Genomic DNA, 22,173 nt, shown 5'->3' on the forward strand with positions numbered 1-22,173 from the left:
CAGTGCTGTGAAAAGTCCATCCTTCTGTTTTTTTATTTTTTATTTACGTCCTCCATGCTTCTTTAATGTACATACATGAATATTTTTTTTGTTTCATTGTTTTACGCATTTACTCTTTTTGTTTTTACAGATTTCCATCCTCATGCCATTGTGGCATCTCTTTGGTTTCCTCACATTCTGTACTGCAGTCCCTTTTGCAAATTCTGATTGTTTTTTGTTTTTTTGTTTTTTTTTTACAAAAGAGACTGACATTTAGGTCATGACATGAAAATGAACAAAGGAGAAGTGGCTTGGCCTTGAACATAAACAGGGAACAAAAACACTACAAGGATTTAATTCTCACTGGCAACTGTCACAACAGCAGGTCTGAGACACAGATTGTGACTTCTCTTATAATGTCACTGGAAATCTTTTGTTACATGACTGAGAGCACGGGGAGCGGGGTCTTGGGGTGGGTGGAGGTGAAGCAGCTGGGTCAGGTTCTGATCTAGTGGCTGATGATGGTGCTGCTCAGACCCGAGTCTCCCCTATGACGAAGGTCCAGTTCGGTTCCGCTCACTTTTGTTTTTATTAGCCACATGTAGGTTTACACAGTCAACAGTACAATGAGATGCATTGAATGAGAAAACGGGTCAGCTCAGCAAAGATGTTTTTTTTTAAATCTCCCGCTGCCCCATCGGTCCAGGGATGAGGGAGCTTGGATTGACTGTGGGAGGGACCCTAAAGAGTGGGCTCTGTCACGGTGGTCACTGTAGAATGGCATCATGTCTCTGACTCCTTCCCTGCCAGCGGGACGACAAACACAGTTATGTCGTCACCTGAGCCCAGTTTTTCATTAGGTAGCCGCCAACCACGCTCTTTCAGCACCCCGCGGGACCTCATCAGCAGGTCCTGGGCGGCCAGTGTATACCTGTGTGACACATAAAGACAGTCACAGATCCATAACCACGTAGGTACACAAAATAGATCCTGTTTTTAGTCCATAGTTGTTAAAACAACGCATTTCGCATTGTTCAATTTTTAAAAAAGTAACAATACTAGAATATCTATCTAGGGGAACTGATGACAATCATAATAATAATACACTTTATTTGTATAGCACCTTTCAAAACACAGTTACAAAGTGCTTTACAGATCAAGTAAAAATAACAGTCATCACAAACATTGAGAAAAACATAAAACCAAAAAACCTGATCTGCTTTGCAGAGTGAGATAAAACAGTCAAGATAAAGGCATAAAACCATAATCAGCAGTATTGATCATCAAACATCAAACATCTGAACACTGACAGTCAGCCCAATTAGATGCTACTTGTAAGAATCACAAGCCAATAACTTCATTTCATTTTGGATTTGTTAATATCTCCATGTTTTCCAATGGAAAAATCCAAATATGAAAAGTAAATGATGCTGTAAAATAATTGTAGTGAAGAAGAAAAGTACAATATTTTGTAAAATAAATGTATAAAGCAGAATAAAACGGTGAAGTACCTAAAGATTGCACTTAATCACAGGTAAAAGTTCTGTTGAGGGTTAAAAGTAAAGCTGTACATTAAGCACTACATGAAGGTTTAGTTTTGTAACCGAACCCCTAACCCAAACCTTAATCCCACACCTTTAACCCTGCTGACGTGTAGGTATAGGCCAATACAAAGTATTGTAATGTGTGTTTTGATGCATCAACTAGCATCCACATATATAACCTAATCAATAAATAGCAATATAGCACCTAATAAAACTATTCTATTGCAGAACAGCTGGATTCCCTTAGATTCTACAGGTGTACCTAGTAAAGTGGTCACTTCTGTTCTGCAGTTACTGGAAAAAAAATGTACATTTTTACATTTGAAAATGTTCTTATATCTGCTCACGTCATAAATAATTGATTTTATGTTTATTAACTGCTAATAGATGGTCCACATTTCATATACAGCAGGAGACCTAAATATTTGGCACCACCTAGTGGACAGAGTGAGTACAGCAGTCTGCCTACACCTCTGATGTCACAGTGGATTTGACAAACTGCAGCTTTCATGTAACTTTCCTGAATAGGGCCACACAGCACATGACAGAGGGTATAGCCAGAGCTGAAGCCTAATGTAAAGGATTATTTGGCAGACTGCATACCTCATGGGATCAGAGGGGTCACAGCAGGATAAGTAGGCTGACACAGCATCTGCCACTTCGCTGTCAGTCGTTACGTCCCACAGTCCATCTGTACCCATGACCAGGACGTCGTCTGGGCCGTGTTTGTTCTCGTCCAGGTTGTAAACTTTCACCTGTGATCCACAAAGACATTTCAGATAATTTACTCATAATCCTTCATTCATTCATCATGGTTGAAAGGTTTTATAAAACTATTTTGCATGAAGATTTTTTGTTTGGAAGATTAGAGAAGTATACTGGCGTGCCAGGGACATAACCTCCATTTGTTACAGAAAAGCTGCTCATGGTCACTCACATTTTTTACATTAAGCTGAAGTGCTTATTACACATGCTTGATGTAGCCAGATAATTCAAGAAGTAAAGGCCTTATATTAATCCTGTACTGCTGAGCTTGAACAGGAAATGTGAGCTTACATCCAACAGGAGTAGTTGGTGTTATTTTCATCACCACAAACTATATAGCTTCCTTAAAAAAACAACAACAGACTTTTAAAGGGATATTTCCCTCACGATATTTCATACTGCAAAAAAGAGCAATGAGAATTATTCACAGGGTTGATTATGGGGCACACACCAATGACTTATTTTGGAAATCTAAAACTCTAAAATTGTTTGATTTGGTGGAGCATAAAACAGCCCAAGTATTATATAAAGCAAGGAACTATCTGCTACCAAGAAATATTCAGAGAATGTTTCATGAAAGAGAGCAAGGTTATGATTTAAGAGAGAAATCAAATCTAAAGGTTGGTAGAGCTCGCACAACAAAGAAAAGTTTCTGTATCACCATTTGTGGAGTAAAACTGTGGAATAATATGAGTACTGAAATCAAAAACATTTCGAGTGTAATCATGTTTAAAAAGAGACGAAAAATGATTCTCCAGAGGTACATTGAATAATTCACACAAGGTGTTTGCTTACTTACTATTTGGATTAAAATGTGTAATGTGTAAAATGTTTAATTAGAACATACAGTTAAAATTATAGAGGTAGGATTAGATAAGTTTATACTTCTTCCTACTCCTTTTCGCTCATGTAAACTGCGTTGCTTATGAGATGTTACTTTTTTTGTGTATACATTTTTGCTGTTCACTTATTTCCTTATTATATTATTATTTTATCTTATTATTATTTTTTTTTTTTACATTGTCGTTTACATGATCGAAATAAAGATATCAATCAATCAATCAATCAATCAATCAATCAATCAATCAATCAATCAATCAATCAATCAATCAATCAATCAATCAATCAATCAACCTTTTTAATTCTCACCCACCATCAGCACCGAGCACTCAGTCGTGTTGTCGTATCAGGTCGTCATGTGCTCAACTGAAAAAACTCTTTCTAATGTTTTCTGCCAAAGACCAATGGTTTTCTTCTGGGATGTACTCTGCAGAGGCAGACGTCATACAATGACCTTTGCATTATCTGATCAGTCACGCAAACACTTCTGTACAACGGTACGACTTCTGCCGAGTCAGAAGCTCTTCCCCATCTGCAGTGCAGTACTGTGTAAATAGTGACTTGTAGTGAAGTGATAGTCTGGTTCTTCCTCTATGTCCCAATCACTGCTACTACTGTGTTCAAGTTTACTTCAGTAGCCTCTTGATGCATCTTATTTTCTCAGGCAACATATGGGACAATGCTGCATTAGACTTGACTCTGCTAAAATGAACATGCCCATTTGCTATTTCATCACTTTTCATGCAGTTTTGCCCATAATGCCGCATGCTGCTGCAGTATAAAGACTGGTCAACCCGCCACTCTCTGCCAGATTGCTCAGTCAACCACAGTGCTGTTGTGTGGCGGCCCTCTCTCTGTGTTTGGATCTCAGTCTCGCTATGTCTTTGGTTAATTGTGATTTTTCCTGTGCCCTAGATTCAGTTTCCTGCTTCTACTTGGTTTGGTTTGTCACGTCCAGCCCTGTTTTTGTCTCCCTGTTCAGTCCTTGTCTAATTTGTTGGAATGCAGTCACCTGTGGCTTCTCCATCCACCCCCTCTCTTCCTGCAGCCAACCTGATCCTTTTATCTTTTTCCACTTCATCCTCTCAGTCATTCTGCTCTAACATCCAAGCCTTTTTTTCCTTCTCCCCCCTTTTTCAGGAGGCAATAAAGCACTTATTTCATCAGACTGTGTCTTGCATAAATCACAACATTCTACTTTGCATGCTGTACTTTCAATGTAGTCAATCACTGACATGTTAGTGATTAACTCAGCTTTTGTTGTACACTTAATGTAGAAATATCACTTTGGTTGCAAGAGTTAATTAAATCCATGTTTTTTCATCACACCTCACATTAAAAATAAACATCACACTCAGCTGCAGCCTTGTGAGATTGTGTGACATGAGTGCTAATCATTTCCACAGCTTGGAAAGTATTATGTGAAGATGTATCATATCTTGGTAGAATATACTGCAATTTTCAGAGATTTTTCATCTTAAAGTTCTTTGCCAGCAAAAACACAACCTTTAAAAACAGCCATCCAACAAAATGCATGACCTTTAGTAAGAACAAGGACACCAATAACAAAATGTGCATAAAGGCTGTTCAGTAGAGAGATATGTATTCGTCTTTTTTTCTCCTTCTATTGTGAAAAACCTTTTAAAATGTCAAAAATAAAAAGTAGAGAGGGGAGCGAATAATAAATAATAATAATAATAAACATGTTTCTGTGCACCACATCAGAACAACATGTTATGAGCCTGAGCTTTGCGCAGTGCACAAGTTGCATTACGAGCAGCAGGCAATGAAGTAAAAGCCTGGGGCCTGACAGCTTTTCACATCTGTCCCACTGGCTCTGAGGATGAAAACGCGACAGAGCTGACGTGAGTCCTGAAGCAGCGCTGACAAGCAGAGTGTCTCACCTCAGGGACGCAGGACAGGAAGGGCTTGATGTAAATGTTGGAGTTATACACCTTCAGGTCATGATCTCCCAGCCCACGGGTCACCCCGATTGTCGCCATGACACGAGCCTGAGGGTACACACACATTACACATTGTCATAAGTACACGCACACACACACAGAGTAATGTAGGTTATTGTTACAGGATACGCTTCAGTTCCAGGAAAATCCACTTGTGAGGGATTACAAAGTAAAGACCTTCTTCACACAGACAATATTGAAAATATTGAGCAGGTCTCATTTCTACAGACAGACTCCGCAGGATTAAGCAAACCAATTGATGATGAAAATTCTTTACAATTACAGTTTCAGTTGGAAATAATTGAGATAAGTAAAACAGACAGTATTACTCCACACTACATTATGAGGTGAATTTGGTACCTTATTGTTTAGAAAACTTCATAATTGACCATGAAACAATGTTTCTTACCTTCTTGCCCTCTCCGTAAATTAGGGGAAATTTCAGGTCATCTTCAACGATTGTCTTATAAGCCCTACAACAAAACCACAAACAGATCAGAGATGGAGCTTCAGCCACTGAAACTTGACTGTTTGAAATAAAAGTGACACAGTTTGTTCATTTTGTCAGTCTACAGGAAATCAGTAAACATTGTTGGCGGATTACTTTTTGTTTTTGTTTTTGCTTTCCATTTATAAAGCAAGGATTATTGTTTTTTCAGTGTTGTTAAAATATTCCTATATTCATATTTAGGAGGTGTTACCAGTTGTTTCCTGAAAAACACAAAATAATCTTCATTCAAAAATTGCAAAAGAAAAAAAAATCAACTACAGAAATGAATTCATTTCATGTCATTTGACAATGAATTGATCCAGGCCTGATTCAAGTGAGCAAAGTGTCACCTGTGTAAGTGTGTGTGATGTAAAAAGATGTCCAGGTTTACCAGCCAGTCATGGTGTGGTCTCTGTACAGCATCTTTTTGCCCAGCTCACTGTGCTGGATCCGACGGGGGAATTCAATATGAGTGAACTCATTACCCAGAAGCTCTGGCCTCAAGAAGCCCTGGAGTGACACACAAAAATGGAGCAGGTCACATTAAACTACAGAGTGAAAAGCTTTACTTAAGTCCCAATATCTGTCACGGCTCAGCAGTTCTTCCCATAAGAAGGCATGTACTGTAGTGCTGTGTACTGAAAGGCACAAAACATCCCCTCGTTTTAGCAACAAGCATCATCCACCCACGCTGTGACACACAACTACAACCTGCTCCTAAAACAGGCAGCCCGTGGACGTCAGTTAGTTTCACTGTGATGCAGGATTTCCTCCCCCTCTACAGGTTGCTTTATCATCTTCAGCTCTACTGTACTGTCACTAAAACCTCTGCTCTTCTTGTTACAGATGGATTTATGCTCACAAAATTAAACAAATCTACTCTGGACTGTTAATGTGTGTGTCTGTTGGCACAGAAATACAATTAAAATGACATTTGTAACACAGAAGATAAAGAATACCAGATACTGTAGACGCTGCCTCTCTGACTCTGGTGTGAACTCATTAGTCATGGGTATAACTTCATTATTTCGGATGATTATGGCCCTGCATAGAAAAAGAGGGAGGAGACACAGGAGTGAGGTGACAGATTATTTCACACAAACAGCTCAGATGAGTGGGCTGGCCAGCGGGAGAGTTGGCAGGAGAGGGTGACATGATGCTGTAGTGTGCAAAATGAACCCCAGGGGGCACAAGAAGCTACTTAGTGGAAAACGACTCCTCATGAGTATAAAGCTCTGCATCATGCACAGTATACTCTGCAGTGGAGAGGTAAAGAGAACATCATCATTTTTTATTCACTATTTTTGTTGTTTCACTCACCTGCTATCTCCAGCATTGGCTACATAGAGTTTCCCCATCAAATGAATGGCAGCTAAGGCACAACACCCACCCGAGATGGCGTAAGACATTTTTTCCTTCTCAATTAGGTCATCCTGGAATAAATCAAGGTAAAAGCTCATTATCTTCCCCATAAATATTCATATTCAAAACAAAACAGCAGTGCTAATGGAGAGGAACGACAGAATACATCACCCAGAGTGTGGGCTTTTATCAGTATTATCTATAACCAGGAAGTGAGTTTGCAACGGAGATGTGCTCTTTAACTGAGAGCAGGGATATTTGGCCTGTTTGCTCTAGTTTAATCCTCTGGTTTGGATACCTATCCACCCACAGAAAAGCACTGAATAGAGTGCAATACTTTGCCAAGGCCAAACAATCCTATACATGCCTGTCAGCTGTGAATTATTATCTGGATCTGCTTCAAACTGTACAAAGACACAGAGCTCAGCACCACAGACATGCTTGATTTTTTCTATTTTACTGATGAAAGTGTCGAGTCTCTACCTGCACAAGCAGCTCTGGGGCTGTATGTGTTCGTCCGTGCCAAAGACATGTATGCATACCTCTGGATAATTCAAATTTCATGACAATTCATTAAACACAGCAATGGACCAATCTACCAATCGACCAACTTAATGACAGACTGACAGTGGTTAACATGAGAAAGAAATCTTTCTTATGCGTCCATCTGGTTACATCTCAGACTGGACAAGACGGTAACGGCAGAGTTAAAGGTCTCTCAGCCTGAGTTCTGGAAGCTGAAGTGTTTGTGAAGTTTAGAGTCTGCTGCTTGAAGATACAAATGACTAATGTTTAAAATATGCAAAATGCAGTTTCCTTGATTTTTTAACATGCTTTGTTGGTTATCATCTGCTCACCATCTGTTTGAAGGCGGTCTCTATGACTCCCATCACCAGACTCTCCAAATTGACAATCTTCTCCATGTGAAAGCGCACCGAGGAGTCGTTGACAGCGTCTGGATCCTCCGGTTCCTGTGCGGCTCCTTTCTTTGTCTCTGCTTGGTACGGGCTGCCGTTCTTGGCCAAGCAGATCGGAGGTGTGCTGCTGGGATTTTCTAGCAGGTGACAGATTTCTCCCAGACGGTCTCTGATCAGGCGGTGAAGGAGTTTGGAGGCCATGATGGCGGCTCCAGAACCTGCATGTCCATCAAACACCCCCCAGAAGTGCATAGGGATCCCAGTGCCATCCTACAAAGTTACATGGACATAAAAAAACACATTAAACAAGAGAAGCAGTTGTAGTTAGATATAAAATAACTAAGCAACAATGATGCCCATGGTTAAGTGTGTGGTTTAAAAATCTCTCATGAGATTACAACTCTGAGCAGAAGGCAGATTTGTGAGGGTTTACAGGCTCTGGATTTGTGCAGCTGGTAACATTTTTAATACTAGTAAGCAATATGTTTCCTCTATTTCAGGTCTTACTGAGTCACAGCTGCAGTAAATCTAGATTACAATATTATAGCTGCTGCGCAGCAATGGGTCGGGTCCGGGCTAATTTTGGCAAATTCTGAGCAACAAACAGGAGAATAGGAAGACAGGACAGTTTACCTTATAATGTTCAATTTGCACCAGTTAAGGATTGAACCCACAACCAGTGGAACCAAAGACCGTTGTCTATCGCACTGAGCTAATTGACAAGTGGCAGTTCAACAGTGTCTTCACAAATTGAGTAAGCCATTCACTTCAAATTCTGATATTTGCCAAACTTCATCAACCATGACTCCAGAATATTCTCATTTTTTTCCAGGAAGATTGAAAATGTATTTATCAAGAATTTGATGGTATATGTTTACAGTAGTGTTTACAGTCAAACGTTTTCATGCACTGTAGGCTCAATTTTTGCTTAATCAAAAATCTGAGAAACAAGTTTTGTGGAGGACAGTCTGGAGATGCTCTGTAGCAAGTTTGGTGACAGTTGAGCAAAAATTGTGGGAGGAGATACATTTTAAAAGTTTTACAGTTATTGAAAAAAACAGAGTGATGGACTTCATAATTTGTAATGAGTTTAAGTGGACAAAAGTTTCAGCAGTATTGAGGCTACATTGTGGTGAAGTTTCAAAACTTTAGCATCTACCATTGGTTTGGTAGGAATTTTTTAAGTTTTTAAATTTAAACGCTTATTGTGGGGGCACATGTCCTTGGAGTTGAGTAAATCTGGCATGGGGTTGGATGTTTCTGTGAAGTTTGGTGAGTTTTCGCCCATGGGAAGTATGACTTCCTTGGAAGAAGAAAGAAAGAAAGAAAGAAAGAAAGAAGAAGAAGAATTCCTCGGAATACAATAGTGTCCCGGCATCTTAGCTGCCCGGACCCTAATTATGGGTAAGTTGATAAGATATACAAATCTTATTGTGAACTCTCACACAAAACAGCATAGAGCAGCAGTGTTTGAGTACTACAGCAATTATCCTTATTATTCTAATTCATCTACAATATCAAGTATGATATCTGTACTGACAGATGTCGTGATACTACAGGCAACGTTTCCTCACTCAGGCTGTTGCTGCTCGACCATGGTGCAGTGAGGGAGAGGTGTTGCCACCTTTGTGTTTGCAGGCTTGTTTACAAGTGGAGTTGGCCTCGCTGACTGACTAGCAGATGAACAGGCACAAGACATCTGCTAACCCCTCTGATGCTACACTTAAGAGGGGGATGGGTGCAACAAGGGATGATGTAATTCATTTACACCACATGGCAGACAGACATGTTTGGGTGTGAGGGTGTGTGTGTGTGTGTGTGTCCTGGTGGATCAGCATATACACATGAATATGTCAAGGGTAAATGTCTTTAGAAAAATTGAAGATGTACAGATTTGGCCTGTGCTCCGGGAGATCAGTCACAGATTTAATGAAACAGCAGTTTCTCTCTCTCTCTCTTTATGGTATTTTATGGTGATGAATCACTGACAAAGCTCCTGCACTGCAGAAGGAAAAAAAACTATGGTCAACTAAATTTTTATCTTTAAACTTGGAATAACCGTTGTTTTTTGGGCCATTGTAGGGACAGCAGTGACATATTATTTTCCTCTAAGCTGACATGACAAACATTTGCTGATTTATATGGAACATTGACAGGATTCATTTGAAGTTATGTAACTGAGTCAGAACCTCTTGTAGCCCTGTTTTTGGTCTCCACCATCTCCTAGGGGAAAATACATGGCACAGCAGAAGAAAGCAATCCGGTGGTTTTGGTTAACTTCCTGTCAGCCAATGGAGTTAGCAGTCCCCGCCCTCGTCCCTACGTCACCACATTCACGCGCATCCCTTGGCTGCACACACAGAGAGGACCGCCCCTTTATGCCGTTCTCTCTCCTCATTGGATAAAGGTTGTAGGATACAAGGAAAGTTTTCTCCTCGGCTTACAGCAGAGCAGAGTGACTGACAGACCCGTGTTTCAGACCAAACACTCTATGTAAGTGATTGCAGTCGGAAGATAGAACTATTTAAGACTTATATTAACACAAATATTCCGCTTACTTCTGCTTTAAGCTATTAAAGCTGTGTCCAAACAAGTAATCTCTTACTTTACGTGTCTGATATTTGGTGCTGAGCAGGTAATTGTAATTTAAGTGTTTTTTGCATCTGAAAACAAAGCTGATGAGAAATGTGACAGTGAACCAAAGCATCTGAGTTGCTGAAAAACCAAAACAATGAACCAAAAGGGAACTACAGAGCTGGGTGATAACTGTTTTCCATTATGTGTGACCCCTTACACATAGTCAGTCATGTGATCCACCTTTAACATAAAAATACTGACTGTAGCAGCTTCAAAAAATGTTATCCTTGTGACAAAGTAATGCTGAGCCTGATGTGACAATTTCAAACAGGACACAAGTTGAACCAAAATGCCAAACTGAAATTGTAACATTTATTACATATTTGAAAGACACATGGAACTTGAACTCTGATGACAAGATGGAGGGATATACCAAAGAGATTTGAGTGTAGAAAGTGAAAAATGATAGCTCCCACAGAGACTTGAAGGGAATTACAAGTAACAAGGTGAATCCATCAATAGCAAATGGGTTTCAATAACCCCACTAATGGGTATCAGATAACTGCAATGCATTCACAGATTGTCTGTGGAAGTTTCAGTGCACTGCTGCTGAGGCTACTTTGTTTTTTTTAACTGCAAAAACTATTTTTTTCCCCTTCACTGATGTTCACCTCAGACACCGTCAGGACTTACAGGATGCTGACATCAGATTCAAAAGCATTACCAATGACTATTCACTGAAGCCATCGGCCTTTAGCCTCAGTCCTGAAACCTGTGTTGATGTGCAAGAGTCTTCGTGTCACTCACCCCGTTGTCCTCCAGCAGAGTGGAGTTCCTGTGTTTGCCAGTCGGCTTCTTCACAAACAGTTTCTCACAAGAGGCCTGGTCCTCGTTCAGCATGCTCTTCCCCGCATTGATCACCCTGTTGGGGGGAAGAGGCGAGGAGGAAAGGTAAGTCTGGGGTCAGATGATTTATAGTGTTTGCTCTCATTCCAGTAATCACACGAAAAAGAAACAGCAGCCAGAAAAGATGGAGAGAGGGCGGAAGAGTGAGGTAAATAGTGGAGCAGGATGTAGTCATGTCCCAGAGGGAACTTGCAGGCAGAATTAAGTGTTTTTATTATGAGCTGATGCCTGTGGAGGATAATGGCTTTAGAGTAATGCACAGTTTCATACTTGAGCAGCATCATCTGACTTATGTATGCTGCAGCAGAGTTCACTGTGGGCACCAGTGGAGAGCAGCAATGCAAGGTGTGGTGAAGCTGTGACAAACTGTGCTGGATGGTAAATGTGAAATGATAACAAAACAGTAAAAAGAAAATCACCCAGTTACACCCCAAAGTCTACAGGAAGGAGCAAGCTTCCTTCTCTTATTAGAATGAAAAGTTTGCAATTTCCTAGGATTTGAAGCAGCCATTGGTTTCCGCTCCATGTTCACTCTGAAAAATCAATTAGCAAGTTCTTGAAACTTGTTGGAGCTGTAATGTATTCCATTGTGGATTAAAGTGATGGATCACATCACCGCATGGTTATTTAGTGCAGGCTTTTCAGATCATTCTGCATATTAAACCTCCATTAATTGATTATATTTGGCCACTTGGGAGCACTGGAAAAAGCCCAACATAACAGTGACGTATTATCACCTGCAAAGTGCAAATTGTTGCTTATTAACACATCCATCAGGGGCAAAGTACCATTAGCATTCATTTCGACTTGAGTCCCTGGCCAATCGGTGATTTTAAGCCCAATATTCAATCTCCCTTTGCCTCAGCTTTGCTCTCCACCCACCTATCCCATGAGGGGAGAAACCGATTCTTTTGTCTTTTAAATAAAAGTTAAAGCAGCTTTAAATTTGTTACCAAGCAATGACGATCCTTTAAAAAGTAATTTAAGGCACTTCATATTCACTTTGACTGTTGACACAGCTCATATAAATTGCTAAATGATTATGCTCAATGATAAATGAAGAATAGACTATGTTCTCAGTGTAGCAAACAATGTGTGGTACTGTAAGTGGGCTGCAGTATACAAACCTCCACTGGCATGGTCCGTTCAGCTGCAACATGAGACAGACTTGGATCGGCTGCAGTTTGGACCTCATGCTGGTACATTACATAACATTTTCAGTTTTAATTATAGATTAATGCCACATTAGCCGAGTAATACGGCATAATACCTATTGCACAATTCCAGTAATTCAACTATTGTCATTAAGATTCCCACTGAAACTTCTGCAGAGAAGGGATTAGTAATTTATCTGTTTCTGCTGCTATGATGAGAGCAAGGGAAAAGGATTTGAAAAATGAATGGAGGGCTGGCAATACAAGGGATACATGTAGAGAGAGGAGAAACTATACACTAAAACAACCGAGATGAGAGGAATCTAATCAAAATATGACCTTTGACCTCCCATTCTCGCAAATAGTTCAGCTGATTACAATCATTACAGAAAATGGTTGCTTTGATAACTGATATCAGGGAGAGCTGAATACGAGGCACAGGATGCAACTGCTGCCCAAATCTGGATTATAAAAAGCCCTTTCACTTTCTAATCAGTTGAAAGCAGCAGACAGGGACCACAGTGTCCTGCACCGCGCTCCCTGCATTAGAACTAATGACAGGGAAGAATTTAAAGTCGCCTGATTGTTGTCTACTTTCTGCCAAAGCCAGGACATTTTCAGATATCTGGTCACAGAGAAACAACACTCCATCTTTACTGGAGTATGATCACAGAAAAATCCACAATGTTCTGCCAGGCCTCTTTTTGGCTGAGTCCTGCGTATTGCTTGGTTTACTATAGCATTGCTATTACTTCACCGAGTCCTTGGCCCTTTTTGTTGAGTTCGTGTTTGGCTGCTGGCAGAATATTGCACTGAAGCTCTAAGGATTATATAAAAGCTGGCGACAAATACAAAGTACTGTATAGGCTTTTTATTTTCTGTTATTGCGTGTATCTGTTCTGTAAGCCACTGGAGGCCTACAGCATGTTTGACTGGCTGACAATTAAAATGTCTGACAAAATATTATCTTATTATGTTCTTCTTGAGATGATCTTTTGGATAAACATGCTTTATAATGTAAAATAATTACAAACTATAATACACTCACTAGTTTGTTCTGCCTTTTTGCTGACATTTGAGAAAGAGGAATTCCTTCTGACTCGAACTGAAACAAACTAGAATCTGTATATTTTATATTTGTTTTGAGGAAAACTAGTTTAACTATGGAAGTGAATCCTTTGTCTACATTTTTGCAGCGTATTAAACTTTCACCACTCCCACGGTAAAGATACAGCAATTACTCTGTGTTTTGAAAGCAGTCACATGTGCCCAATGAGCTATAATTGAACTTAATGTTGACTGTGTGGGAGGATGTGATTCTAAACCAGGCCCGCAAGCCTTCCTACAATGTGACTTTATGCTCTCACATTACCTGTGTTTCAGTCTTATGTTTTCACAACATGTGACTGAAAACTACATTGGTCAGATTTGGTGAAGCAGTGTTTCTCTGTTTCAACTGTGCTGTACATGGTGCAAGGAAAGTTCAAAAGCAGAAGTTGAGAGTTCCAGTTGAGAGTTTGAGAACAGTAGCGTTTTCACTCCATGTAATGTGTTGAAAATGTCTGTTTGTGTAAGTTTGGTGTTTTAAACATAATTATTGCAGAGAAAATGAGCCTTTGTCTATATAGCAAGCAAATCCTCTGCATGTCTCGTCATATCCTGATACCGAGGAACGTCTATTTTAGTGAAGTGAAAGAAGTTTTGTGGTTCAGTCAAAGGCAGATCAGTGGTGCATTCAGCGAAAGGAAATCCCTCTGCAGTAATCCTTTTAGATGTTTTTAGTTGTTGATCGTTTTTGATGCCACACTATTTGAATGTTATGAAAGTATGGATGCAGCTGCTTGTATTGGTCCCTCAATAGAGTTTCAAATAAAAACTATGTACCTGTTTCAGCAGTCTGGCCTGTTCTGGGTGTGTATCTAATCCCTCTGCTCATAATATAAACCCATTTCAGAGTGAAACAGTGGACTGTTTGAGAGGAGTCTTACAAATTCAACATGACAAAGTTAAACCCCCAGATAAACCCACACTACAGTTTATTTAAGACTCCTCGGTCTATAGGTAAAACCCTTATCTGTAGCACCAGGAACTACTCTAGTCTTGAACTGAATTCTTTTTCAGTCAGAGGAAGTTGTTTGCTTGTTGTGGTGCAAGGTGCCTGGTGCAATGAGGACTGATACTGTAGGTGCGCCTTTCAAAAACAAGACAGTGACAGAACAGTAGGTGTTACCGCTCTGACTCAAATGTTGATTGGAGCATACTTCAGCTTGTACATGCTAAATCTCCTCAGGATCTGAACACGGCACAATTAAATCTGACCTATAAGCATTTGAATCAAATTAAGTAGTTACCCTCACTGCATTCAAATGCACGCTAATAAACAGTCCATGCGGAACATATCAGGAATGTTTTTATGCACATCTGTTGTAAATAATCTGCCTTTACAGAGGATGTTCCAGATCTTTTAGTTCATATAACCTAAACAAAAATTGTTTCTCCCTATAAAGGCATTTTGTTTAAATGAAGCCACTTCATTCCCATCACGCAGGGTTTTGAATGCTCCTCTGTCGTTACTGTTATGTTGTCCTGACATCTGTTTTGTCCTGTATTATTAATAAGATCACATGGAGTTGTTACATCACACAACAGTGCATTATGTATGATGCAATATACTGTATATACACAGCAGCAGTCACACTCAGACAGGGATACTCATTAGTCTTTGCTCCCTCACACTCATGATAAGTGCACAAACCTGGATCTGTGCCTCCATATCAAATGGTATTAAATAGCCATTTGACAAAAGCACTGTGAGAGGCTTACCATAGGCACACTCTGGGTGTTTATGCTGACACAATGTCGTACACCACCATCAACTGACTCATTATCTTGAGTATCCTGAACCTGGGTGGTGCCAAAGCTTCCGACCGATTTCAGGTTCTCCATTCAAACGGCCTTTGAAATCAGACCCTGTGTCCACGTGCGGAATGACAAACTGCTGGATCAGTGTGATGCCCAATGGCCACGATTCCTCATTAGCACAACAATGACAGGCAGGCACTAATTAAGCTGTATCACACTGAAGAAGCTCCACAGTCTGGAAGCCATCCACCTACGCTGTTAGGGTATCGTATTGTACCAGACAAAAGGGACGGAGCAGATGGACGGATGCTCCAATGGATAAACTTCACTCTGGTAAGAGATTATAATTTCAGCCAGATTGATTTTAAATGATGAGATATTCACGTTTTGAACTGCTTACAACACAGTTGATCTAACAGCTTATGACAGATAGCTCTTATCAGCTGAGTGAGTCTCAAATAAACAAAAAACACTGCCACACTTTCGACCACGTGTACAACCTTTGACCTTTTACAAACTGACTGACAATAACAACAATAAATTGCAACAATAAATTGGCTTCTATGCTGCATTCTAAGGGCGTACAGAGTTTTCACTGTTTGCACTAACATTAAATGTGATAACTAACACAGATGGGCGTGGGCCGTTTAGGTTTTTCGAATGAGCGCTGACCACTGATTCGTGAACAGATCAGCTGATTATGTTGTGTTGTAAACAGCACTGCTAATGCTGCGATTATCATTTCAGTGACTGACATCAGAGTGGTTTGCTGCAGAATCCAGATGACGGCGCTGATGACGGTGCACATTCCCACACAATAACCTCATGCACAGCATCCTCAGCCGACCTCCCCCATTCACTCTTCTGAGACAGTTGTCGTCACAAATCTCATCTCTGTCCCCTTGAGACCCTCTGCATGAGTCAGCCTCTCTCACTGTCTGCATACAGGCAGGGGTGCTATAGCCTGCATACTGTAAGCTATTCAGTCCCTCCCCCCTGTGGGAGAGAGGAATGTCTCAAAGTGTTTATCCTCAGCGGGAATCGCCTGGACAGCACATTCTGGCCCAGCTGTGTGAATGAACTGGTGCTGCATTGCTCCTACCTGTGAGAGTGCTGCAGGTGTAATAAAGCTGTGTACGAAAGCACCTGCAGTAAAACCAAGGACAGGAGGAGATGAGTTCTGCTCTATTGCTCACAAACTGACCAGGGCCAGTGCTTTGTGTGGTCACAAAACCTTTTTTATGAAAGACAAAGATTAAATCCCTGAAAGCTCATAGAGAGAGGAGGAAGGACACAAAGGCAGCATTGAGCTTCTTTAACAAAACTGATTAGAGAACAGAACAGCCGGATTGCATGAGGAAGAGGGATAAATTTCCTGCTTTCATGTTTGTGTGGCCTTGCATCTCCTGCATTAAATTGTCGAGGAGGAGCCTGCATGCAAAGATCTTTAACATTAACACCTTGACAGGAAGCGTTTTGTCTAATTACAGCACAGACACTCTGGTTAAAATCATTAGGAGCAGCTCCAGGGAGGAACACTGTGCTGGAAATCAAGTAGAATAGCAAAAGGCCATATTGGCCATCATCTGGCTGCTGCAGTGCACTCGGAGCTGCTGAGGCTGCAGCAGCAGCAGCAGCAGCAGCACGGAGCTGACACTCACCAGCACAATGACAAAATCATAATGTGTCAGTAATGTGGTGGTTTTGGACAGGGTGTGTGTGCTTCGACCTCACTCACTCTGCGTATCCCGTCGTCCAGGTGAGCCTGCTGCCTCTCTTCAGCGTAAGGACCGGCCGTGACGCGTGCTCGGTGGAGTACTGCAGGAGCTCCGGGGTGAGGTCCAAGAAATCCGGCCGACCGTAGGGGAAGCGCGGCGGCAGGCTGTCCGGTCCGCAGGTCTGGCCCCCACCTGAGTGATGGTTGTGGTGGTGGTGGTGTCCGTGCGGCATCATCCCTCCCACCAGAGTGGACATCGCGTTTTTAACTTTGCTGATCATCATCAGTAACAACCAAAAAAAAAGAAGAAGAGGAGAGGGAGAAAAAAAAAAGATCCGGACGCTAAACGCGATGCGCGATTACATGAGAGAAAAAAACAAAACACAGCAGCACTCAGTCAGTGACGAGGATCATTTCAGGAAGCGATTTTTTTCTTCTTGCTGGCCCCATGTGACAGCTTTCTGACACGATGTTTTCCTCATGCAAACTGAATAAAAGCTCCAGTGGCTGCGTATAGGCTGTAATCCGGCAGGAGGCTTCCTCTCAGCTCAGAAGGCAGGGCTTCCCGGGGATGTGCTGCCAGAGCCAGAGCCAGTGTCACACAACCACACAGAGCAGAGAATACATGGATTTACAGGCTGCATCAGCCACAGTAAGCAGAATCGGGAATAATAATAAACACTTAAATACATTAAAAACCCTAAATCTTACATCCACTCAGTTGATAAACAACTGAGTTGATAAACAATTTAAGAAATTGTTTATCAACTGAGTGGATGTCGAAAATTCGTAAACAATTTGTTTACGAATTTTCGATTGATTATTTGTTATAGATTTTTTTCTTCTGATCACCAGGTCCATAGCAAAAAGGTAGGCTAGTAAGTGCCATGAAACTTGGCTTGAAAACGTATTCACATGGAGATAATGATACTGTAACATCAACTGCACTGATGCGTTAAATTCCTGGGTGAGGATTTTCCAGTGTAACCAGCATTTTCACTTCCTTGAACATTTCACTTCACTTTATTTATTTGAAAGTATCTGTGGCCACCCCACATATAGGTCTGTTTAGGCCTGATTACAAAAGGCAACAATCAATACTGGCCTTTCCACAGGGTCAGAGGTCAGAAGACCCACTTGAGCTGAGTAAACAGCTAAAGCTTTCAATTAGACATTATTAACCATTTTAAAAATGTCTGTATCATACTGAAACTAACAAACAATGACATATCATTTTTGTACATGACACAGGGAAGTGACACACATATCACTATGTTTAATCTAATTTCCACATAACCTCAGTAGAGCTTGAGCAATTAGTTGTTCTGCAGTTGCGTCTGCATCACATCCTGCTGAAGTGGTTTTACTGTCTCAGTGGAAATACAGAAACCAAAAACACAGTCATCATGAAGCAGGAGTTTGAGTTTCAGTCGACAGCCCCTGTCTTGGTGAACTTTTCAGGGAATAGCAGCAGGAATGGTTCAATAGAAGAAGCCTGTTACATAATCTTTTTTTTTTTTTTATCTGAGGTCAACGTCCATCTCTCAGCTGACTGACTGCCCAAAGACCAAAGCTGATATTCAAACACTTACAAATCACTATCACCAGGTAAACAAACCACAAGCCAACGGTCTGCTCTTAGTTCCTGCTTATTCAAGTCACTCAAAACTGAAGACGTCAACTGCCTTTGTTTGTGGGGTTGTTGTTTTTGTTACTTCTTTTTTTTGTACTAACCCTTATTTTGAAAGAGGCAGTTCTGTACACAGTGTCTGTTCTTCCTCACTTCTCCTTCACAACGTGATGCTCAGTTTGAATAATTTAAATATTTATTTATCAAGCTGTAATTTTAGAAGAAACAGAAGTGAAAGCACATGGTAGACCTTTGTAGTTGTGTGGTTTATTGCTGTATGTTTATTTACTTATGTAATTAATTCAATCAATGGAGCAACAAAACTGAGTATGTTTACTTGAGTGGGCCATTTCTGCTACAACTACAGTTCAGTGTTTTTCCATTTCCATTTTACTCAGCTTTATATGTTTACCATGCTACATTCAGAGGAATATGCAATGCATGTTCCATCTTTAAGCTCAACAGATTTTTTATGACTGATACTTTACTGTAAAATGCAGAACTCAAATGTGGTACTGCAGTAACTCAGATACATTTCACACTGAGATGTTCTACTTTTGCCAGCTGCAGTTATTTATTACATAACCTGTTAAACTTTTAGTTCATGTTGCCAACATTAAAGCAGAAGTAAGCGGAATGTTTGTGTTAATATAAGTCTTAAATAGTTCTATCTTCCGACAGCAATCACTTCTATAGAGTGTTTGGTCTGAAACACGGGTCTGTCAGTCACTCTGCTCTGCTGTAAGCCGAGGAGAAAACTTTCCTTGTATCCTACAACCTTTATCCAATGAGGAGAGAGAACGGCATAAAGGGGCGGTCCTCTCTGTGTGTGCAGCCAAGGGATGCGCGTGAATGTGGTGACGTAGGGACGAGGGCGGGGACTGCTAACTCCATCGGCTGACAGGAAGTTAGCCAAAACCACCGGATCGCTTACTTCTGCTTTAAATAAAAGTACATCAGAATTCAGTTTTCTATTGTGATGCTTCTGTACTGATTGTACAAAATTATCACTCCTATTACTTTAAGTAGCCTACATTTACCTTACTTGCAAACCTTTACTTGTGAATTTAGGAGTGTTATTATTTTCACTGTGAGACACAGCTGCCCTCATTTACCTGCAAAATATATTGCATTGTTATTCAGTTATCTAAAAAGTTATAATAATTCTCCTTCAAATTGATCTTTTCTAACATTATTTTGGAGTTGGCATTATCTACTTTATTATGACAATGGAACAAATTTCACATGAGGTGTGTGGAACAGTGAAGTAGCTGTGAACAGCTTTTATACTATCACAGAGAAACGGTCGCATCTGTGAATGTTCTCCAATAGATGGAGCCAAAGTTCTATCAGATGCCATCACAAATATGTGGCGCTATTACAAAATATTATAGGAGTGGCTCAAATGCACAACCATATTTGGCGACTGTGTAAAAAACAGAGGTTTTGTCTGTCTGCATGTGAAAGCAGAATCAATATACATCTCAATAGGAGAAACACACAGATATCTGTATGTTGACATATCTTTTTATTATCCCCTGTTTGTGGCTGTTGTTGTAAGAACAGCTGTTTTATTGCTCCAGTCTCAGCCTCACTTGCTGGGAAGTGATAAAAGGAAATGAAATGATTTTCTCTGCCTCAAAGGATGGAAAAAAACTTTTATTTCCTCTCCCAGAGATGAAGCACTCTCAGCATCCAGTGGCAGTGGATGAAGATTTAATCTCTCTCCTGATGAATGACCCACTATTTCTCTGTCAGAGGCGTCGAGGCAGCCTGCTCTGAATCCAAAAGAAACAGCAAAATGACAGGAAAATTTGTTTCTACAATTTCTCCTTTGCGAGGTGTGTGTGTGTGTGTGTGTGCGTTATGGGGGCAGATGCGGGTCCCAGTTTAGATGATCTCTGATGAGAAGTCACAAGTTCATCTGATATTCAGGGGAGAAAACAAGAGAAAAGAAACAGAATGTCTTGAGTTCATTTTTCACTGCACGGCAAAGCAAAATAAATGCGTCATATTCAGATGTGCGCTGCTAAAATGTTCTTTTCAAAAAGGTTTTCATCTTGTCTCATGTTTTGTTTTGAATCTGAACTGAACTTGTGTTGTAGTGAAGCGCTGGTTCACACAAAGGCCAATATTGTACTTTTTGTTGCACTACAGTAGTTTCACAGTCGTGTAAACCAGATGTGAAATCATCAGATTTAATCTAAAGAAGCAATGAATTTTTATATGGTACCACATTAAACCAGTGGTTCCTAACGTCCCTGCCTTACAAAAAGCAGAGTCTGTTTTTTTCTATTTTTTTATTATTATTTTTTTTACAACTGTTACTTACTCAATAATCAGTATTTTACATTGTTGCTTTAGTTGTTTTGCTTTTGAATATTTAAAATGCACAGCGAGCATAACATGGCAAAAGGCAAATGGCTTTGCCTTTAGTTTGATCTCTTTCACATGTTTTAAAATGATTTAATTTATTAATTCCATTTATTATTGATACGATTGAAAATGTGTCCCCCTTCCATCAGGGGGATACATTTTCAATCGTACCAATAATATACATATATATATACTGTATATATAATAATATATATTTCCTCCATGATTATATACAGTAGGTCATATGATTAGTTCTGCATCTGACACAGTCACGTTCTCTGTTGTTGTGTGTGTCAGACCCATCAGTGCTCTCCCTGCTCACACTCATCCAAGCTCTTATTCACTGATATTCCACTCTGCGGTTACAGCTGGTATCTGAAAGTTGGAAACTCCATCAGGGTGGGCCCCTGATGAAAACCCATTAATGACTCTGCAATTGGGATTGAGGTTGGGGGAAAAACCTGGCAGCGCAACTGCAAACAAAACTATAAAGCCTGATGTAGCTGCCTCTCATCGAGCATGTGCAGCTGAGGAGGAAAAACTGTCCCAGGGTCTGCAGACCTGTTGAATTAAGGGGGGCATTAACTGCTGCTTCCGCTGCATTATTGATGGCTGGCTCCATTCCTGAGGCCATTATGCCTCCGATTTTTCCACTTACAATTTTCTGGTAGATGTCCCACTGTCTTCAAACACACTTCAGCGATGAAGGCGAGTGAGGGTTCAGGCAGAGGGCTCACACTGCTCGCTGCAGGGTGCTGTTATTTTAAGCTGAACCACTGCAATCAATGTCGGGCCACAGAGCACCCACAGCTCTTGTTCCCTGTGTGAAGTGAAAGTAATCACAGGATGACAAGCATTGGAGGACGACTGTTATGCAAGGTGCCACCTACAGTAACAAGACTTAAAATGGAGGTTTTCCCCCACGAACTGAGAAATCGCATGACGCCTCAAACACAGCCAACACAAGCTTCTCACTCAAAGAGACAAAAAGCAGAGACAATTATTAGATTCTGATGCCAAAAGCTCAGCAGCCATGCAGGATTACCTCATGACTCACCTCAGCTGCCACCTACAGTACATTTGTTGTTGA

At 40.6% G+C, this 22,173-nt stretch overlaps 1 protein-coding gene across 1 annotated transcript; it reads right to left on the reverse strand.

Annotated features, from left to right (window-relative positions):
• Positions 1-207: 207 nt before the first annotated feature.
• ppm1j (protein phosphatase, Mg2+/Mn2+ dependent, 1J) lies at positions 208-17,655 on the reverse strand. Its single transcript, XM_085776977.1, has 10 exons — positions 17,099-17,655; positions 11,246-11,360; positions 7,802-8,131; positions 6,903-7,015; positions 6,542-6,626; positions 5,974-6,092; positions 5,502-5,565; positions 5,033-5,140; positions 2,127-2,278; positions 208-910 (listed from the first exon to the last, which is right to left on the reverse strand). Exons 1-10 carry the CDS (start codon positions 17,359-17,361, stop codon positions 763-765), a joined length of 1,497 nt encoding a protein of 498 aa, XP_085633103.1. The 5' UTR covers positions 17,362-17,655; the 3' UTR covers positions 208-762.
• Positions 17,656-22,173: the final 4,518 nt, after the last annotated feature.

Source organism: Trachurus japonicus, chromosome 5 (genome assembly GCF_045865225.1).
Source record: "Trachurus japonicus isolate A0001 chromosome 5, Traja_1.0".
Taxonomy (NCBI): domain Eukaryota; kingdom Metazoa; phylum Chordata; class Actinopteri; order Carangiformes; family Carangidae; genus Trachurus; species Trachurus japonicus.

What these genes read in the sequence shown, in the direction of transcription:
- ppm1j (XM_085776977.1), bottom strand. Translation starts at nt 17,361, where the DNA reads ATGATGATCAGCAAAGTTAAAAACGCGATGTCCACTCTGGTGGGAGGG. An exon ending in TGGACGACGGGATACGCAGA is followed by an intron (nt 11,361 to 17,098) that starts GTGAGTGAGGTC and finishes TCCCCCCAACAG; the next exon opens with GGTGATCAATGCGGGGAAGA. An exon ending in GACCACACCATGACTGGCTG is followed by an intron (nt 5,566 to 5,973) that starts GTAAACCTGGAC and finishes GTTTTGTTGTAG; the next exon opens with GGCTTATAAGACAATCGTTG.